A 21,964-nucleotide genomic window follows, 5' to 3' on the forward strand; every position below is an offset into this window, starting at 1 on the left:
TATTTTTGCCTTAATTTCATTGGATGAATATGCAATTTGAGCACAGAGGCAAACACTTATCAAAAGTGGTCAACTGTTTAGATGGGAGGACACAATGGAGACTCACTTTTACATTTTACAGCGTTTGTCTGAGCCGCATGTTTGACACCACGATATGAATTCTTCTTTATATCCAGGGAGCTGAGTGGTTACTGCGTCATCAGCCGGAACCTTTCTGTCCGGAAATGAATTCGTCGGGCTGTTTAACCAAGCGCACAGTAGTTGCTGTATGGGCAGCCTGTATTTGTGGAGTAAATTGTATGTATTTAGCTCCAGATGGAGATATTAGGGAGCACGTTTGACGACTCGGTGTTTTCGGAGGTCAGAGACCGAGTGTGTGCGTCTCTGTCTTCTTACAGCGCCAAACTGTGTGAGCCAGAGGTGAGAGTCTTACACAGAGACGTTACTACATGAAGATAGACATGAAGGTTGTTTAGATTGTCCTTCGTGGTGAACACGAACACAGAGCGTTATGTACAGAACAAACACGGAGCTAAAAGACTAAAGTGCGAATTGTAACGTTTACGATCTGACATGTAGCTCATACAGGAGAATAACTGTAACTATGGTTCGTCATTTTAAGCGTTTGTGTCAAATTAGGCTGGTGATTACAGACACTCAGTTTTAAACACACTAATTAAAGGAAATGAAGTTCATGCTTCTAAATAAGTGCCCAAATAAGTACCCTGTGGCATTTCTAGAGGCCAGACGTCTCCCATGTTATTGCACTTGGCTGAGTCTGTCACATGTTTCGTTTACATGGAGAGAAACAAGCAGACAAATCGGATATCCCATCTCTGAATTAAGTGCAAGATTTCAATATTGCTCCTCTTTGATATTTGTGCTGCTCGCTGTAAGTTAAATTGCATTATTATTATGCTGACGTTTAAGCATAGATGAAGCTGAGTAGCTGCTGCATCAGGGCAAAAGTGGAGACATGTACTTCTCTGGCAGTGACTGACTGAGCAGCATCCTCTAACAACCTCATGCTGTGTAGTAAAGTTGTTCCTCTCTGCAGTGGTTTTGTGACAGTGCTGCTCTGGATGCTGAAGATTCTCTGGAGAAGCAGAAAGTCTACAAGTTCAGAGGTGACCTGGCTGTGAGACAAGGAAACTATCAGGTACTGTCACTCATTCAATTTAGTCTGTGCTCTCTTACATCAAACACTTCCTCGGAAAGTTTCACTGGGACATGGAGGTCTATTGTAGCAGGTATTTGTATAGCTGATAAACCTCCTGTACAGCTGATGCAAACTAACAGGCAAATAAAAAAAAAGTCCATTCATGACCATCACTTTGTTGCTTTATCAACAGCATCAGTATTTGAATATTTCTGTAAGACTGTTGTAAAGTTATGAACAAACAAGACTAGTTAGATCATTTTCATATTTCCAGCCTAATAAGTCACCTCAGAAAAGAGCAATTTTTATAGTCCCATTTCACACAGCCAAAGAGCACAGATGTAGTCAGCAGTGGTTTACACAGCAGCAACATTTCCAGACAGCATGGAAAAGATTTCATAAAATATTGACAAGAAACTTCTGTTTCAGTGAAAAAATAAAACCTACAGAAGCTGTTTAAGCGTTGGACCAAATCACACTCTGGGTTTGACTCTTCCTGTTGTTGTTGCTGCCACTCTCACTTTTCCACCTTAGCGTTTGTAACGTTTTAGAAGTTTTGTTTGGTTTCTTTTTGTTTGGTGTGTGTGGGTCAGAAAGCCTTGGAGGCATACAGCAGCTGCCTGCAGTGGATCGCTGACAACAACCTGACCATTAGACGAGATGTCGTGGAGGGGATGGCCCGATGCTGCACCAGACTGGGACAGAGAGACAGAGCGCTGGAGTTGGCCCAGTTACTGGTAATTCTTTACCTGACTGGGTTTTCCATGAGGAACAGTCAGAGTGAATACTGTCAGCTATCATGTGACCATCCTGTGACTTTTTATCCGCTTTTTAAAAATCTGTCTTCCTTAACAGTGACCCTGTCTGCACTATAAACTCTGAACACTAAGGGTGTGTTCCAAAAGTCCCTCCTATCTCCTTTTTCTAACCTCTTTTCCTCTTTTTGGATGAAAACATCATTGAGGTCAAAGAAAAGTGGGTAGGATCACTGAAAAGCATTTAGGAAAAGAGAAGAGCTGTGCGATGAGAATTGGAACAACCTTACACCAGTCGGATGACGAATGTTGAAACTAACTCGTGCAGATGGACTACAGAATACAGAATCTTATTTCACCACAATGTGTTTTAACCTCACTCTGCTTGTCATTTAAATGATAGCAGCCTGTGAGAAATATCTCTTTGGAAATTATAAAGAAGGAACATTTAGGGCCAGATTTATTAACGTCATGCAGCACCACTAGGCCTTCTTTTGACATTTTAAAGGTGCATCTACACACGTGGTACAGTCACACAGCAACTGGGATGGACAATTTTTTTTTTTTTGTTTCTCTGCACATTGTACACGTCAGCTGTTCCACTCACATTTCAGGTTTATATGGTGGAACAGTTTGTAATATTATAAAGAGACTAATCTCTGCTGCTTTTGGCAGAATGCTGTTTTTTACTGAAGTGAACTCACTGCATCTTTGTAAATAAATTATAGTTCATTGTGAGTAGATCATCCTGCAATTGCGGCATCACAATAATTCGCTCCACTTAGTAAAACTGTCCCATAGCCTATAAAATTAAACCCATCTTTTTGGCTTATATTAACCAGCTGTGATCCAGTGGATCATACTTCTTTTTCCCTTTTTAGGATTTCTGTGTGATAGGTTTGTAGCATAAACCTATTCGCTGGAACGTTAAGACAATATAATTACACTGCAAGCAAGACGCAAGTAGGCAAACTTCTTCATGTTACTCGTGCACGGGAGAGAACCAGACAGAGCGCCGTTCCTTCGCTTGACCCCAGTAGCTCTCGTCCGTTCTCCCGTACCACTGTTCTTTTATTGAGGTTACATGAATATGCATAAGTTCATTAACATATGACGTCTACATACAAACAAAGAGTACCTTGCCTGTGTGTGTATGTGTGTGTGTGTGTGTGTGTGTGTGTGTGTGTGTGTGTGTGTGTGTGTGGACTGCTGATCAAAGGGTCAAACATCCTTGGTCAGGAAGAGGGTAGACTAGACCCCCCCCCCGGTGAGGAAGTCCAGCAGTTCATCTAAACAGAAAAGCACTTAGACTAGAACAGACGTAGCTACGTTAATCCTACCATAAAACAATAAGACACGGTATGACCTCTCATGCTCCCAAAGTGCTGTCTAATACACACAAAGTTTGCAGACTATCAAGGATCAAAACCTCTACCAATCTACAACTAATTACAAAACTCTAAGCATATATAAGTAAATATTTCTAAGCATAAATAACAATCAACAATACAAATCTAACATTTCCCCCCTTTTTGACCTTTATGCTTGAAAAGTTCCCAGGTATGAATACCTCATGTCTGACAGTTTCAATGCAAACCTTTTTATACTCAGCATATGTCAAATCACCCTAAATTACTGAAAAGGTACACAGTTTAACAAATGTATTAGCAGTTATCCCATTCCTCATTGAGCTCATCTCATGGCAAACTGCATCCCACAAACAAACAAATTGTTAATTTAATAGTGAAAATAAGAAGATAACATTTCCAAAAACATCTCAGCTTGGTGATGCTTCCTCCGGGTGTGCGATCACATGTCTCTCTGCAGAGTGGTTTAAGCTCTGCAGGGCGTCATGAATGTCTCTTCCAGTTGTTTCCATCACTGTCCATAGGACCAGAGTCCAAATGTATGTAGAATAGACATTCAAACATACCAGTTGGTTTTGTTGTTCGTCAACGTGGGTCTCAGCTATTTCCAAGCTGCAGACTTCTCAGCACTCTAGTTTTATGGCCTCTTACCAGCCCCCATCACCTGACTTCAGACCTTCGTCTTGTGAGGGGGATATTTATGACTCCTTAATTGTCCACGCTCTGCAGAAAAAGCTCTCTGTGGAAAGGGTGCTGGGTTCCGTCATCTTACTGCTGTTATGATCCCAGCAGCCTTCAGAGTGTCATCGTATGCACAGTACAGTGGCACAGCGTTAGGTGATGTTCATAGGAAACTGCTGTTATCACCACCATAGCTTCTGGTTCCTGTGCTTTCACAGAATCATGATGTCATCCTCGAACTCCTTCTGCGCTGTCGATGGAGCTTGGCACGCTCCCCTCATCCCACGAGTTTTCATGTTCCAACGCTGCTGAAGGTTTAAGGCAGAGCACGTCGTACACCTTAGTTGTCTTCCTCAGCGTCAATATTGAATCTTTCATTTTATTTAAAATCTCCTGGAAGCTCAGTAGCACAGCTCTCTGTGTGATGTCTGCTGTGCTGAAGATGATCTCTGATCCTCCTGAAGCCTCTCTCCTGGCCTCAGCTCCCATCTTGTGGACGATCCTCTCCTCTATTTTGCAGGCAGTTTCATGGTCCTTGCTGTGGCTCCAAGGTCTGATCTCATGATGGGCCCCAACCAGCTTGACCTTTGACCTCAACCACTGCCTGGCTGTCAGCTATGCCTGGAATGGTTCACGCTTCTCACTGGGTCTCTGAAGATTTCTCAGGAGATTACTGCTGCACCTGTATTTCCTTGCTAAGAAGAAAAACTTCTATTTGGAGAGCATGTCAACAATCATCAAACCACATTCTTTAGTTCAGTGAACTTCACTTATAGGCCATCAAAGCCTCATCTGAACATGGATGCACCACTTGCATAGGTTTAATACTTGTAAATAAACGGCTAATCACACAAATCACTGCAACAATAATAGTAAACATTGTTTAATGTTAATCCTTGCACTCCACCTCTTGACGCATGGACATTCCCATGCATCAACTCACCAAACCTGGATCCCTGTCTTAAAGAAAAAGATTAGCTAGATCATGTCCCAGGCAACATCAGGGCATCTCCTCCCCTGGAGCAGCACCACCCTGGACCTATAATCCTGCAATGAAAATGTTAGTGTGCTTTGCATATTAAGTTTGCTTAACACCTGGCTCTCCCAGGAGCCTGCATACACACCATCATGGCCTGGAAAACAAAATCTGGAAGTAAAATCAAACTCCATACCTGTAAACAATTGTATCATAGGGACAAGAAGCATTCAACATCAGCAAGACAAGTGTCATGTTCAGGTTTTCTCAAATCAGTAAACTACAATTATTTTCATAAGTCGCCTCAGACATGGATCATCCCATGTACTCAGGCAACATTAATGTAATCGGTGACTGCTCTTAAGCAAAGTCACTCCACTTATATATTATTATTATTATGGGTTCAAAAGTGGCCAGCAAATGAGCCCATAATAAACTATTCCATAAATACCGTAATCTCTTATTTGTTTTACTCATGTCACTTGTACGCTTCAGCTGAATCTTCTAAACACACAGTCTCAGAAAAACAAACATTAGCAATACACATTGACCATCCTGGTGGGCAGGCGTCGGCCATCCACATTCCAGAGGTGCCATAAAACACCATAAAGTTAGCCATCCCTAGCTGTGGAAAGAAGTAACACCAGTTCTCAACACAGGAAATTTCACACATGTTATTCACATTACCAAAGTAACCTTCACATTTTCCCATCAACACAATGCAACAGCATCACCACCCATAACCTGTAAACACAGTTTTCCTCACACATAAACCCAGAAATCCTGTAGTAGGAAAAAACATCAACCAGTTGTCCTGGTATAAATCGCATCATCAATTCACATGAAGAACTGGCATGCTGTAAGAAAAGAAAATGCAAATATTAGCGCTTGCGCAGGCGTATGCATACTTTGTCACAGTTATCTCTGTGAGCAACTCAAGCTAGTGAATGACACACACATAGTAAATTCACAGACACAGAAAATGGCATTTAAAATGTTAAATCATCACGCAACCTCGAGTGTTGCTGTCATCTTTCTGCTCCTGTAAAAGGAAACACATGGGTTCATCTGCACCTTTGTCAGGTGGGGGTTAGCTTCACACAATCATGTTCAGTCAGTCAGTCAGTTATTTTAAAAGTCTTACTCATTCACTCAGTGGTTCCTTCTTTTGCTAATTGTGGAAACTATTATCGCATTCGTTTCCACGCTCAGCAAAACGACGTTATTTCAAAAAGAAAAATAATTTAGACTGGATTTCCTCGTTAAATCCTTTTTGGGGGGGACTCTCATTTCCTAATTGTCCCAAATAAGTGGCTATCTCCTGAACCCATTTTAAATGTGGAGAAACTCACTTGCAACAATTTTCTTGACGACGTGTAACGCTTTTAATTCCCGACTTGCAGATCTGCTCAAAGAAAAGAAATTCACAAGCAAAAATCAGTGCTTGTTCAAAAATGAAAAATAAAAAATAACAGAGATTATCAAACCAAACTCTCAGTGCACTGTGAAAGTATCAAAATAAAAAGGCCTTGTTAAGTCATGACACAAACTCCTCATCATCTTCACAACAGGAGAAGAATCATCAGCTAGATTCACTCCAAACCAACCATCAACTGCACAACACACAACATAATCCTAATGTCTTATTAGCTATGAGTTTAATTACCAGGTCTGTGCTCTTCACTCATTCAGGCCACAGATCTATTTTATTCAATTTTCCTTTTCCCTTCATCATAAAACATGTGACATGCTGTCATGCACTTCACAAAACAGTCTGTTCTGACGTATTCAGAGTTGTGTATCTAAATACAGGATTCACTCGCACATCAAAGCAGGAAACTCAGTGTTTTAGAGTCTCCACTCAACACACAACAACTCCAACACATCTCATTCACTCATACTAGAATTCAGTCACCTTTCATTAATCTAAAACCGATCAACTAATTTGCATATCAGCTATTAACCCACTAAGTTGACAGGACGACAGAAAAGCATGTTCAAAATAGTATCACAAAAGACAATTTCCCTCATACAGTAAATTACATGTGCTGCCTCAATCAAGCAGGAAGCTTCTCCCAATTTACCATTTTAACAACTAAATTTATTGTCTGATCACTGGTTGGTCAAACCAGGATCTTTTTTCCCACAAAAGTTAAACTGTTGTCCTGCAACCTGGAGAGTCAATTTTTTGCATTGGATAAATTCAGTATTTAATAACAAGTGTCTGCTAAATTGACACTATTTTAACACTGATGAAAGATAACAAGCTAATTTTCATTGCATGGGTTTGTGTTATTAGGCAGGTCTAATGCATGTCTGTGGAGCTGCATCTCCAGCAGAGCATGTTCTTAAAGCTGCCTATCCTACACATTTCTCTGCTATTATTTAATCATTTCTTAACTAATGTGCTATGAGTCTTCATGAGTCATTTTGTGTTTGGAATTGTTAGTAGGGTTAATGCATGTTCTGCTTGTGTGTGTGTGATTTTGTATATGTTTCTATTTTCGCAATGTTTCAGACTCCGTCTCAATTTTCCAACTTAAGCAGTCAGTTTTGTTTTTCCCAGGTTTGCTAACCCAAATTTTGATTTCCCACATTAAATAATTCCTATGTGTTCTCACCTAGTCTTCTCACTCTGTTGTCCTCTCCCACTTCAACAGTCCAATAGCAGGCAGTTTCTCCTTCAGCTTTGTCCTGTCCCTCCTCTGATGCGGTTGACTTTGTGCTAGTGTCTGAAGTGCTGCCGCTGCCTTCTTGGGCGACTTCTTAGCAGCTGCTGCCGGTTTCTTGGCTTTGGCCGCGGCGGGCTTCTTGGCTTTGCTCTCAGTAGCCTTGTTCATCTTGAAGGATCTGGAGGCCCCGGTGCCCTTGGTCTGCACCAGAGTGCCCTTCGCCACCAGACTCTTGATGGCGGTCTTGACACGGGCCTTGTTCTTGTCCACATCGTAGCCTCCGGCAGCCAGAGCCTTCTTGAGAGCGGCCACGGACAGGCCGTTGCGCTCCTTGGAAGCGGCCACGGCTTTCACAATCAGCTCGCCCACGCTGAGGCTGACCTTCTTGGGCTTGGAAGTCATCGTCTTCTTCTTCTTGGCCTGAACCTCGGTGCAGGGCGTGTTTATGATGGAGCCTTTCCCACCACAGCGCTGGCACGTTGAACGCATCATGAAGGGTCCATTTCTTTCATGTCGCTAGCCAGCATGCTAGCTGCATGTGGCTTGCCCGAGTCACTCAGTCCTTTTTGAGCATTTCAACATGCTGCCACCGCCATCTTGCTCGCCCCTCCGTGGAATTCATCCAATCAGACAGGAAGATGGGTTTGCTTTCTTCTGCTGCTGCTGTTTGTCCACATTGCTGCTGCTTTGCTGGGACTTTTTGTGCTCAGGACTTGCTGCTGTCTCTTTATCATGTTATTGCTTTGGAGCTGCATTCCTTATCTTCAGGGAGGAGTGAGCTCGCTTGTGAGGTTGAGAAACACATGGCACTGTAAATAAGTCAGCCAGAAACTTGGCCTGCATGTTTCCAATGATGTTAAACTATAACTTTCTTCCGACCGCTGCATGTGGAAAATTGATTCAGCTCTGCTTTTCACCTGAAAGTGACAAACTAAGACATTTCATTATTATCATCACTGCTTAATCAACACACATCTCTCTCTCTCTCTGTGTTTTTGTGAACAGTCTTTTCTTAAAAGCAGAAAATGAAATTGTAGATGTTTTTGGCTGATCAACACAAAACCTTTTTCCTATGATTTTTCTTTTTCATCTACAATATAAGTTCATTCTCTTTTTCACCCTTTTTTTTCTTCTTCTTTACAATAGCTGGTGATCTGCAGAATCACCGCTCTCACTCACGATCAAAGGCAATTACTTTTACACAGCGCACAAAAACACTGTGACGTCAGACACATTCACACTCACTTTGTCATCTGCAAAAATAAATCACATGGCTGATGATATGTGCCATGGTGATCCGTAAATATGATCACCAGTTTATTTAACTATTTTTCAACCCAACAAACAAATAAACAAAAACATGATGCTGATGTTATGAACACTCTACACACAAGTCAAGATGCAGGAAAACTGCTCACGGAAACGCTGCACACTCCCTGTTTCCCTCTCTTTGAGTAGTTCCCAGACAGCTCTTGATCTGATAACGTGTAGCTTGCTCATCAGCTCAGAAAAAAACTGCAACGCAACATCACACAGTAGTTGCATGCTCTGCCCACAGCGGCAAAGTCTTACACTTTCATATTCAACACAGCTCCTCCATCATGTACTTTTAGATGTTTCATACAGGGTTCAGCATTTTAGTTGTTTTCACAGGTGTGCTCCATATCTCAACAATGGCTCATAACAAGACGACAGTCTTTCACACAGGTCAAGTGCCTCTATGCACTTCATTAGTTTAAATATTTACCTATATCACTTCACCTCACATGTCATCGTACTGAATTTAAGCAACCACAAGTTTAATGTAGGTTACTTTTAACAACTATCCACCTCAATTACGTCTATGGTCTGGCACACAGGCTGAAGAGTTAACGTTTTGTGTCAGCAAGGGGTGGGGGGACAGCCACCCACCAGAGCATAGCTGCTGATGTGGGCTGGCCTTCTCCACACGCTCTTCAAGGCTGGTGTGTTTTCTGAAAACTTCTTAACATCTTAATCTCTTCCATTTATAAGCCTGCGATTAACCGCACGGCTCAGGTCCGCGTGAAACCCGCGTGACCGCGCTCGCGTGAACCCGCGCAGCTGTGGAGCCGTCGCTCTCTCTCTTTTTTACATAAATACTTTGTGCTGCCAGGAGCAAAGTCCAGCACAAACGTCTGTCTCCCTCCGACTCACTCTTGGTTGCATAGAAACCCATGATAACAACAACAGTCGGTGTCACAGACCACATGTTCTGCTCCGCACACACCCACACAACAACAACGACGACGACGACGACAACAAAAACAACACAAAATAGGCCTACTGTCCAGCACAATCTGGACCCCGCGGAACTTCTCAACACCCCACTGAGCGGTGGAGAACTCACTACAGTACCCCACACAGCGGTCTGTATTTCGCCCCACTAAGACGGCGAACCAAAATAAGTTCGAACTGCGCAACTCTGCGACTTAATGCTTCTGTACAAAAAACCCCACTGAGCGGCTTTGTACATCGCCCCACTTAGACGGCGAATTTTAGCCCCACTGAGCGGCCACGGACAACGCCCCACTGAGCGGCGAAGACGTAATTTTAGCCCCACTAAGCGGCCACGGACAACACCCCACTGAGCGGCGAAGACGTACAGTTATAGAGTTGGACTCTAAACTTACTCGGTGTTGCTTAGCGTGTAATATCAGCCTCGAATCCCGCCAATCGCCATTCATCGAGGAGAAAAGACATACAGCGAATCCACAGGAACTTCCTGGCTGACGTCAGTCTTTCAGCGTGCCTCTCCTCCCCTCGGTGAATGCGATTCCAGGGCTCCGGCATCGAAGGACCAATTAATGATAGGTTTGTAGCATAAACCTATTCGCTGGAACGTTAAGACAATATAATTACACTGCAAGCAAGACGCAAGTAGGCAAACTTCTTCATGTTACTCGTGCACGGGAGAGAACCAGACAGAGCGCCGTTCCTTCGCTTGACCCCAGTAGCTCTCGTCCGTTCTCCCGTACCACTGTTCTTTTATTGAGGTTACATGAATATGCATAAGTTCATTAACATATGACGTCTACATACAAACAAAGAGTACCTTGCCTGTGTGTGTGTGTGTGTGTGTGTGTGTGTGTGTGTGTGTGTGGACTGCTGATCAAAGGGTCAAACATCCTTGGTCAGGAAGAGGGTAGACTAGACCCCCCCCCCCCCGGTGAGGAAGTCCAGCAGTTCATCTAAACAGAAAAGCACTTAGACTAGAACAGACGTAGCTACGTTAATCCTACCATAAAACAATAAGACACGGTATGACCTCTCATGCTCCCAAAGTGCTGTCTAATACACACAAAGTTTGCAGACTATCAAGGATCAAAACCTCTACCAATCTACAACTAATTACAAAACTCTAAGCATATATAAGTAAATATTTCTAAGCATAAATAACAATCAACAATACAAATCTAACACTGTGACTGCAATAAAATTCCATCCCTCCCTTATACCAGCTGACCTGAAGTAAAAATAAATTTAAGACAATCCGAAAGTCTTCAATACAGCAAAGGACGAGCTCATAATCTTTACAGAGCTTACATAAATCCATGTCCTTCATGCCATAATCTGCTGATATAGTTTTACATTTTAACAGCAACCTGTTAAAGTTGTTAACTTGTTATTTTCTGTTTTATTGCGAGAGTACGGTTGCCCGCGAAGTGTTGTTGTTGTGTTCAGTATGAAAAATGGCGGAACGGATAAAGCGCTGTGAATGAGAGTACGACGTCGTGTCTTTTGAGTTAACATTGGTAGCAGAGGATGGTTTCCAATTACAAAGTACCACCAAAGCTTGATGAAGCCAGGCCATACGAATGCTGGAAGAATGAAGTCAATATCTGGAGACGAGTTATGGAGCTGGATAAAAAGAAACAGGCACTCGCGGTGGCGCTGGGGCTCGAGGGAAGAGCCAGAGAAACGGCCATGGAGATACCCGCGGAAGATTTGGACAAAGATGACGGTATGGAAATACTACTTGCAAAACTTGATGCGATGTTTCAGAGAGAAGAGAAAGACCGCGCTTATGAAGCCTACTCGTGTTTTGACTCCATTGCAAAGAACCACAGCGTGTCCATGCCAGACTACATTATAGACTTTGAACAGCGTTATAACCGGATGAAAAAGTACAACATGACGCTGCCTGACGCTGTGCTAGCATTTAAGCTTCTAGATACAGCTTGTCTTGATGAGAAAAGTCGACAGCTTGCACTGACAGCGTGCACGGACTTAACGTTTGCGTCTATGAAGTCTGCACTGAAACGGATTTTCGGAGGGAAAGTAACCGGAGTTTTCAGCGGAATTCAACTGAACCAAGAAGCAGTTTTCCTTACGGAACAAAAAGGTCCCAAATACAAACGAAACAACGGTACTTCGTCGCGGAGTGGACAGCGACAACCACTACAAGGTACCAACCCACTTGACAAGTTTGGCAAGCGAACAAGATGTGCTATTTGTCAGAGCACTTACCACTGGGCGAAAGACTGTCCTCATCGTAATGGTGACCAAGTAAAGCTAACTGAAGATGGGAAAGTGGAGGAGTGTAACATTACTTTTTACACTAAAGCCTCAATGACAGACTCTGAAATCTTCCTGACTAAGGCACTGGGGTCAGCCATTATTGATACTGCATGTACACGTACAGTTTGTGGTCAGAAGTGGCTAGACAGTTACATGCGTGACCTCAGCCAAGGCCAAGTAAACAAGCTGTTGCAATCAGAAACCCCCAGCTCCAGACCATTTCGCTTTGGGGATGGTATTGTAGTGTATTCCAGCAGAAAAGTGAAACTTCCAGCCAAAATTGGACAAACAAAATGTGACATTGAAAGTGAAGTAGTTCCTGTTGACATTCCACTACTACTGAGCAAAACGTCTCTCAAGAAAGCAGGGACTGTTCTAGACATGGAGAATGACAGTGTTGTCATGTTCAAGCAGCCTGTTCCCCTAGAGCTCACTAGTTCGGGACACTATTGTGTGGACATTAGAGATGAAAATACTACAGAAAGCTGCAATGAAAATGAAGTTCTCATGGTAACTGCTGAAATGTCTACAAAAGAGAAACAGAAAGTCCTTGTGAAACTTCATAAGCAGTTTGGTCATGCATCTGCAGAGAGGTTATTGAGGCTCATCCAAAGCTCTGGCAATACAGATAAACAATGTGCAGTTATTCTACAAGAGATAGTTCGTGACTGTGACATTTGTCAGAAATATTGCAAAACCAAGCCGAGACCTGCTGTTGGTCTACCCCTGGCTTCTGAGTATAATGAGACAGTAGCGATGGATCTACATGGATCTACATGAGCTGGAGCCCAATGTGTGGTACCTTCACATCATCGACCACTTCACACGCTTCAGTACAGGATCGTAAAGACAAAGAAAGCTGCAGAGATTGTCAACTCCTTCATTCACACCTGGATAAGCATTCACGGTGCCCCCAGACGGCTCTACACAGACAACGGCGGAGAGTTCAACAACACAGACATTCGGGACATGGCTGAAAACTTCAACATTGAGGTAAAAACAACGGCGGGGTATAGTCCCTGGAGCAACGGACTACTGGAGAGACATAACATGACACCTACAGAAATCCTCCTGAAGGTAAAAAAGGAACGAGGATGTGACTGGCACACTGCGCTAGACTGGGCCCTTATGGCCAAAAACAGTATGCTTAATGTACATGGTTATAGTCCACATCAACTTGTGTTTAGCCAAAACCCCAACCTTCCTTCTGTGTTGATGGATAAGCCACCTGCCTTAGAGGGCACAACTGTAAGTGCAAGAGTAGCTGAACATATCTCAGCATTACATGCTTCCAGGAAAGCATTTACTGAGGCAGAGTGTTCAGAAAGGATCAGGAGAGCACTACGCAAACAACTTAGGCCTACAGATGACAAATATGAGGCAGGAGATAAAGTATACTACAAACGAGTCGACTGTACAGAGTGGAAGGGTCCAGGTGTAGTTATTGGGCAGGATGGAACTGTTGTATTTGTAAGACATGGGGGGACTCTTGTAAGAGTACACCAGTCAAGATTGACTAAAGTGGATTCACAGACTGGAGATAAACAAATACCACACAGTACTACTGATAATGACAACAAAGACACAGTTGAAAATGATGACACTGACACACCCGATGGTGAACAGAGTATTAGTGAGGAAGAAGACATCACTATTGACAGAGAAACTAACACTACAGAAAACATGTCTGTCACACAAACTGCAAATGAGCCCTCTACACCCACTGATCATGTCTCTGCAAATGTAAAGTTAAGATCAGGACAGCTGATTGCTTTTACCAACAGAGACAACAGTGTTCAACACACAGCCAGAGTGCTAGGCAGAGCGGGAAAAGCAAAAGGGCAATACAAAAACTGGTACAATGTGCAATATCTTGAGCATGATGGTAGTGAAGGTGAAAAGAAAGCTGTAGACATGTCACTTGTTGATGGTCTTTGCACTGAAGCTGAAAACAGAGATGCAGATGTACTCATAACAAAAGATATTTCCTTTGATTCTGCTAAGCAGCAGGAGATTGAGAGCTGGCAAAGTAATGGTGTGTTTGATGAAGTGAAAGACCTGGGTCAAAAATGTGTGTCTACTAGATGGGTCTGTACACTCAAAGAAACTACTAATGGTGTTGTCCCAAAGGCTCGACTTGTGGCACGGGGGTTTGAAGAGGTAAATACTAAAGAACTACAGAAAGACTCTCCAACATGTGCGTCTAAGTCCCTCAGACTGGTGCTAGCTGTGATATGTCAAAACAAGTGGAGAGTAAATTCAATGGACATTAAATCTGCCTTCTTGCAGGGAATGGAACTGTCAAGAGACATCTATCTTCGTCCCCCACCTGAAGCTGGCAAGGACAATGTTCTATGGAAACTGAAAAAGTGTGTTTATGGACTTGCAGATGCTTCACTTTATTGGTACAATAAGGTCAAAGACATTATGCTTAAAACTGGTGGTAAAATATCACAGGTTGATCCTGCAGTGTTCTATTGGCAGAATGAACAATCTGAGGTTACAGGAGTGCTTGCATGTCACGTTGATGATTTCCTTTGGGCTGGTTCAAGTCACTTTGCAACTCATATCATTCCTGTACTGAAATCTACCTTCCTTGTGGGCCGTGAAGAACATGACAGCTTTTCTTATGTTGGTATGGACATTTGTACAGTTAATGATGTAATAGAGGTACATCAACAACTTTACATTGACAACCTACAACCGGTTCAGTTACAAGCAGCACGGGCTGTACAGAGGGAGGCTTCCTTAAGTGAAACAGAACGTGAGCAACTCAGGTCAAAAATAGGACAGATTTTGTGGGTTGCCAAACAAACAAGGCCTGATGTTATGTTTGACACATGTAGCCTTGGATCTAATATCAAAGATGCAACTGTACAGTCTATTCATGAAGTGAACAAAGTTATCCGTAAACTTAAGGCAGAGAAAGTGACTCTTAAGTTTCAGCACTTGGGTAACAGTGAGGATCTGGCATTGGTTGTTTTCAGTGATGCTTCATTTGGAAACCTTCCTGATGGCGGTACTCAAGGAGGGGCATTAATCGTCCTTATGGGTAAAGGAGGAAAGTTTTGTCCTCTCTTCTGGCAGTCTAAAAAAATCAGGCGCGTAGTCAGAAGGACACTGGCAGGAGAAACTCTTGCCATGTCAGATGGAATAGACAGTGCTGTCTTCCTGGCAACACTTTTTTCTGAGCTTACAACTGGTAACACTGGTCTAAATGCTCTTCCTTTGATCTGTGTAACTGATAATCATTCCTTGTTTGACGCACTCAAGTCTACTAAGCAGGTTACAGAGAAAAGACTGAGGCTAGAAATGAGCAGCATTAAAGAGCTCATACAAGCCAAGAAAATCAGACAGGTTTGTTGGTCAGATTCAAAATCTCAACTTGCTGATTGTCTGACAAAAAAGGGAGTTTCACCTTTAACCCTTCTAAAGGCGCTAGATGAAGGACTCTGGATACTGTAATCCTTTGTCTACAAAGTTGTCTTTGCATTCAAATGTACCATTGTTTATTGTGTGCAATGATAGTATGCTTTAAGTAAAGCAAAGCACTTTTGAAATGTTTTTTTTTATATAAATATATACATATATGTATACAAATGTTTACAGGGGTGTGTTTATACTTTTATTTTATTTTTTTTTAAGAAAGAGGGAGATTGTTAACTTGTTATTTTCTGTTTTATCGCGAGAGTACGGTTGCCCGCGAAGTGTTGTTGTTGTGTTCAGTATGAAAAATGGCGGAACGGATAAAGCGCTGTGAATGAGAGTACGACGTCGTGTCTTTTGAGTTAACAAAAGTCACAGCTGAACTCTGAACATCACACAGCTGGATTAAAAACTACTTCTTGATGAGTTGTTTCTTCATGAAGTATAAAATACAGTTATAATTAACATTTCCATGATCTGCACCACTTTGTTTATAATGTCGATTGTTTTCATTAACAGTCGGATGGTCTGCCGCTCTGAATTATGGTATGCCATCTTCTCCCCTTCGTAAAGGATGTTCCAGTGGATCCTAAGGAAGCAATAAAGGAAGGATTGAAGAGTCACTTTTCTCACTTAGGACCTTAATAAGCAAAATGGACTATTGGAACGCACCCAGAGTTTGTCCTCAGAGGCTAAAAGCCTACGGACCAGATTTAGTGTGAACTGGTTTAACTCTAATCCGGACCTGATAGTAATATGTACGTGATCTCTCTACAGAGCAAAGACGCCTCCAACACCTGTCACCTAACCAGCCTCCTGCTGCTCAAGGTCAGCTTGAAAAACACACACACACACACACACACACACACACACACACACACACACACACACACACACACACACACACACACACACACACCCACCCACGATTTAGATTCACTAGTTTAGTTTCCACTACTTGAGAGAGAACCAACCCTGACACGGGCAGAACATGTGAACACAAAGGCCCCAACCAGATGATGGATTCGAACCCACGACCTTCATGCTCTGAGACAACAGTGCTACCCACGGGAAAAAATAAATGTTCGGAAGTGATTAATACTGCTTTTTTCATTTTATTATTGATACTTTTTAGAAATCATTACAAATGAGTAACTTAAATATTGAAGAATCAGTTCCACTGTGTTGCTCCCAGTATTCCTAACACAGACGGCCTTTTCACCCTTTTCTTGCTCACAGTCCCAATCATTCTGTACAAATCTAATGTTTACTTTTTCTCCAAGGTCAGCATCTATGAGCAGTTTGGAGCTGTAGGATCAAAGATGTCGTCTCTGCAGCAGCTGTGTAGCCTGCTGCCCTTTAACCCCTGGCACTGGTTCAGCCTGGGACAGATGTGTTTGCAACTGCTGGACAGAAACAGAACCACAGGTAGTGTTTCTTTAACTTCCTTCTTCAAGTGTATTGCTATGGTAAATGAACTCTGTTGTAATTTTTTACAGCAGGTAATCAAAGATATAACATTTTCCCTTTGCTGTATTTGTGTTTTTCAAAGAATCCTCCTCCTCTGAGAGCTGCAAATCAACAGATGAGCAGGAGGACAGAGAGGGGCATCAGGAGGAGACCGCAGAACTCAGCGAGGACAGAGTCTGGCTCAAAGCTTGCACTTGTTTCATCAGGACAAGGTACAACATGTGACTGTGACCCCTGTATTTACAGGGAGTGCAGAATTATTAGGCAAATGAGTATTTTGTCCACATCATCCTCTTCATGCATGTTGTCTTACTCCAAGCTGTATAGGCTGGAAAGCCTACTACCAATTAAGCATATTAGGTGATGTGCAACTCTGTAATGAGAAGGGGTGTGGTCTAATGACATCAACACCCTATATCAGGTGTGCATAATTATTAGGCAACGTCGTTTCCTTTGGCAAAATGGGTCAAAAGAAGGACTTGACAGGCTCAGAAAAGTCAAAAATAGTGAGATATCTTGCAGAGGGATGCAGCAGTCTCAAAATTGCAAAGCTTCTGAAGCGTGATCATCGAACAATCAAGCGTTTCATTCAAAATAGTCAACAGGGTCGCAAGAAGCGTGTGGAAAAACCAAGGCGCAAAATAACTGCCCATGAACTGAGAAAAGTCAAGCGTGCAGCTGCCAAGATGCCACTTGCCACCAGTTTGGCCATATTTCAGAGCTGCAACATCACTGGAGTGCCCAAAAGCACAAGGTGTGCAATACTCAGAGACATGGCCAAGGTAAGAAAGGCTGAAAGACGACCACCACTGAACAAGACACACAAGCTGAAACGTCAAGACTGGGCCAAGAAATATCTCAAGACTGGTTTTTCTAAGGTTTTATGGACTGATGAAATGAGAGTGAGTCTTAATGGGCCAGATGGATGGGCCCGTGGCTGGATTGGTAAAGGGCAGAGAGCTCCAGTCCGACTCAGACGCCAACAAGGTGGAAGTGGAGTACTGGCTTGGGCTGGTATCATCAAAGATGAGCTTGTGGGGCCTTTTCGGGTTGAGGATGGAGTCAAGCTCAACTCCCAGTCCTACTGCCAGTTACTGGAAGACACCTTCTTCAAGCAGTGGTACAGGAAAAAGTCTGCATCCTTCAAGAAAAACATGATTTCCATGCAGGACAATGCTCCATCACACGCGTCCAAGTACTCCACAGCGTGGCTGGCAAGAAAGGGTATAAAAGAAGAAAAACTAATGACATGGCCTCCTTGTTCACCTGATCTGAACCCCATTGAGAACCTGTGCGTTGCAGGACCACTTTAGTGTTCAAGTAGTACAAAAAACAAATAAGAAAACACCCACAATGTGTCACAATGTTTATGGGGTGGCTGTGGCTCAGGTGGTAGAGCAGATTAGGTACTGAAGGTTAGTAGTTCGATTCTTGGCTTCCCCAGTCTGCATGCCAAATATCCTTGGGCAAGATACTAACCCCAAGTTGCCCTCGATGCGTTCATCGGAGTATGAACATGTGTGAATGTAGTTTAGTTTGCACTTGTGTTGAGAAGTGCTTGTATGAGTGGGGTGCGAATGGGTGAATATACAGCGCTTTGAGTACTCCGGGAGAGTAGAAAAGCGCTATATAAGAATCAGTCCATTTACCATTTGTTTGTTTTTTATTTCAAATATTGTGTAACAAGACAAAACTGCAAATGTGAATGCAATTTTTTTTCCCCTCACTCTAAACTAACTGAAGCCTTTCATTGAACTACCACATAAACAAATTAGTACTGTCTTTCTGGCCAGACACGTGGCAGCACTTCTGCTATAATTTTGTTCGTATTTAACAAAATAAAAATGCAGACATAAGTGTTCACATTAGTTTTTGACTGCTAGTGAAAATTGTTTTCTTTACAAATAACTCTCCTACTGAACTAACACGGCCAATCCCTCAGCATGTTTGTCTTCTCTGCTCATATTGCCTTCATAATAAATCATTATTTGCTTTTTAAAGAACTTATTTTAACATTGCACTCAACAACAAACAAATCCTTCCTAACAAAAAAACTAACTTCTAGGGCCAAATTTCATTATAGTTCTTCATGCCAAAATACGGGCCGCAAGTGCCCCCCTGGCCTTGTGTGAATATAATGAGATATACAGTTCTTATCCTAACAGTGAGCAAGTTGCTGGATTACAGTATCCAAAACAGTTAAGACATAACTCTTACTAAATAAAATATACACAATATGACAACACAAAATAGGTCAAAAAGGTGACACTTACACTAAATAACAACATTAGTGAAGTAGAAAATGGAAAAAAATAAAAAATGAATAAAAACCTAAATTTAATACAATACAGAGCTTAATATGTAAGATGGTAACAAATAAATGCAGTTATTGTGGTGTGAAGTGGAGCTGAAACAGGTGACTGTCCAATAAGTGGTGCAGAGTGTTGTATGGATCCTTTAATTATCCACAGCCACAGTCTTTTGGATGATGTCTGTGCCAGCTGTCAAAGATTTAAGCATAAAAAAGACCAAGTATAGACCGATAATATAGGGTATAATATTAGATATAAGAGTACTCACATTGTTTTGCTGCCTCCTACAGACTCCTGTTGAGAATCCTACGACAACAGCAGTCCTCCTTTGTGCTTCAGCGTAGTGAGAGAGTCCTACAGATGACAGAAGAGGCGTTACAGCGGCTAAACCCCAAACAAGAAACCCTGCAGGCTCTCACTGAGGTGAGAATCCTTCTTGCACACATACTCTGAAACCAGTTTTTATAGTCCCACGATTCTGGTCGAAGGGGTTTTCACACACCAGACTTGCTCCTGTTGAGTTCGTCAAGATCCTGATTGGGTGTCAGTGGAGGTGGATAACATAAGCTTCTGCTAAATGTTGACTGGTTGACAAGTGGGCTTGATTAAAGAAAGTGGTGACAGTGGATTTACAGGAATATGGAGAAGTTCAAAGACAAAAAAATGGCATGAAAAGCAAAGACAGTGGCTGTAGTGGACAGCTCATTGTTTTTAAGACTCTGGTTTACTTCAGCTCTTTGTACACGGTTGGCTGGTGGACCAACAACAGCACGAGCATCAGTGGCCCACAGACGGTTTGTACCACATACTTTAAAGACTGCTTCCATCTGGCAGCTTGGCTCTCTGCAGGGAGACGGGACATGCCGTCTAGCTGGACTACAAGACCTGCTTGAGGAGGCTTAAATTCCAGGCAGTTTGGGTTAAATTGGCTCATTTTTACACATCAACATTATCTCTCTTTGGTCTTCCAGGTGATGTCAGAGGACCTGATCCCAGAGAAGATGAGGGAGGACTACCAGGATGGGGAGAGCCTGACCAGTGTCTCTTTGCACAGCTTCAGACAGCGCTGGTGGAACAAGATCTTACTGACAGGCGTGTTAGAGACTGACGGGCAGCAGCATGAAATACAATATCCTCATGCTGCAGTGTTGACTGTTTACAAAGGTGAACACAGACAGGAAGGAAGTGAAGAACCAGCTGAAGATGGTTCAGACAAGCAGCACAGTGAATGTGGTCGTCATTAAGCCTGCAGACTGAACCTTCACTATTTCATCCACTTCACGGTGATAAATATACGGCAGTGCCTCTGATCTGTATCAAACCATGAAACAAGTGAATTATTTTAACTGCTTCATTTTGTGCTTAACATGTTTAAAATGTGTAACATCTCTGCCAAAGAGGTGATGTTTTCTAACAATTTTATGTTGTTAACAATCCATTAAAATTTGGCTTACATCCATCAACATCTTCAAGGTCAACTTCATGATTTATTGGTTGAAAACTGACAAAAACTGTGAGACTGTGATTCCTACAAATGTGGTGTATACTGTCAGCATATAGAAAGTAGCACGAAAGGATTTAAAATATCTTCGACTGACAGAATTGATAGCTCTGCATGTGTATAGCATTGTTATCTAAAACTGTGTTTTTTACTTATATTGTTTGTACTAATAACATATAGGTATATAGAGAATGATATATGGTGATTTTAAATATCTTGTTACTTTAGACCTCTGAACTTTCCTTCAAGGCCAACGAAGGTCAGACTTTCATAAAATGTTGTTTAAAAACAAAAACAAATCTTAAATTGATCCTGCTTTTGCTTGTACTGAACATTTAGGGAATGATAAAGGTATATGGGGATTCTAAATATCACATCATAGTTTGCATCCAAATATCATGTAACATTTAACCTCACTTTTACACCTCACTTCTGCCTGTCTCTGAGGCTGACCCCAGAATGCATTTAAATGCATTATATCCTACATAATGTTTGTGTAATCATAGTAAACATCTGTCATTTTACTGCACTACAAACTTCTTAAAGTACTTTTAAACTTAACAAAGCAAAGATTGTTTTGGTTCCAATTATACATATCAGTAAAATAGTTAGCATCATGTGGAGATATAACAATTTAATTAACCCAGGACCTTGAAAAGTGTAGAGCGTTAAACATTTATGAAAGCTCTTACTAAATCAGGCACTGTGACCACTGCTGCAGTGCAAAATGAACAACTCTGATAGGACGATGAGGATTTGTAGTTATGTTCCTGCTCGTGCAGGATCAGTGAGTCTGTTTAAAATCAAGCAGCTGACATGATAATGGAACAGCAGCATATCTACAGGAGGACAGAAGTCTGAGATCTGCATCCAGCTTTGGAGAGGTAAGACACTCTGTTGATGGGATACAACTGTTTATAATTCCCTTTTCTGTTTAGTCTTTCTGTATTGTGCTGGACAAATCCACTTTTCTTCAAGTATAATTCAAATAATCTTTTGCTGTAATCAGATAAATCACAATTTGATATTAATTATGCTTTTAAAGCATGCAAGCTTTTTCTGACTTGTTTTACCTTCAATCATTTCAGGTGACACAACAGAAGCTA

The 21,964-nt window shown here is 42.1% G+C and overlaps 2 protein-coding genes across 2 annotated transcripts; one reads left to right on the forward strand and one right to left on the reverse strand.

Annotated features, from left to right (window-relative positions):
- Positions 1 to 242: 242 nt before the first annotated feature.
- cUnh8orf76 (chromosome Un C8orf76 homolog) lies at positions 243 to 20,822 on the forward strand. Its single transcript, XM_080897094.1, has 8 exons — positions 243 to 420; positions 1,058 to 1,159; positions 1,753 to 1,896; positions 16,353 to 16,403; positions 16,859 to 17,003; positions 17,128 to 17,257; positions 19,648 to 19,780; positions 20,329 to 20,822. Exons 1-8 carry the CDS (start codon positions 316 to 318, stop codon positions 20,599 to 20,601), a joined length of 1,083 nt encoding a protein of 360 aa, XP_080753220.1. The 5' UTR covers positions 243 to 315; the 3' UTR covers positions 20,602 to 20,822.
- On the reverse strand, positions 6,241 to 9,043 carry LOC308406225 (histone H1-like). The gene has a single exon (XM_080897095.1). The coding sequence runs from the start codon at positions 8,100 to 8,102 to the stop codon at positions 7,569 to 7,571; it is 534 nt and encodes a 177-aa protein (XP_080753221.1). The 5' UTR covers positions 8,103 to 9,043; the 3' UTR covers positions 6,241 to 7,568.
- Positions 20,823 to 21,964: the final 1,142 nt, after the last annotated feature.

The sequence above is a fragment of the Rhamphochromis sp. 'chilingali' genome (assembly GCF_963969265.1).
Source record: "Rhamphochromis sp. 'chilingali' genome assembly, chromosome: 11".
Lineage (NCBI taxonomy): Eukaryota > Metazoa > Chordata > Actinopteri > Cichliformes > Cichlidae > Rhamphochromis > Rhamphochromis sp. 'chilingali'.

What these genes read in the sequence shown, in the direction of transcription:
- LOC308406225 (XM_080897095.1), bottom strand. Translation starts at nt 8,102, where the DNA reads ATGATGCGTTCAACGTGCCAGCGCTGTGGTGGGAAAGGCTCCATCATA.
- cUnh8orf76 (XM_080897094.1), top strand. Translation starts at nt 316, where the DNA reads ATGGAGATATTAGGGAGCACGTTTGACGACTCGGTGTTTTCGGAGGTC. An exon ending in CCAAACTGTGTGAGCCAGAG is followed by an intron (nt 421 to 1,057) that starts GTGAGAGTCTTA and finishes TCCTCTCTGCAG; the next exon opens with TGGTTTTGTGACAGTGCTGC. An exon ending in GGACAGAAACAGAACCACAG is followed by an intron (nt 17,004 to 17,127) that starts GTAGTGTTTCTT and finishes TGTTTTTCAAAG; the next exon opens with AATCCTCCTCCTCTGAGAGC.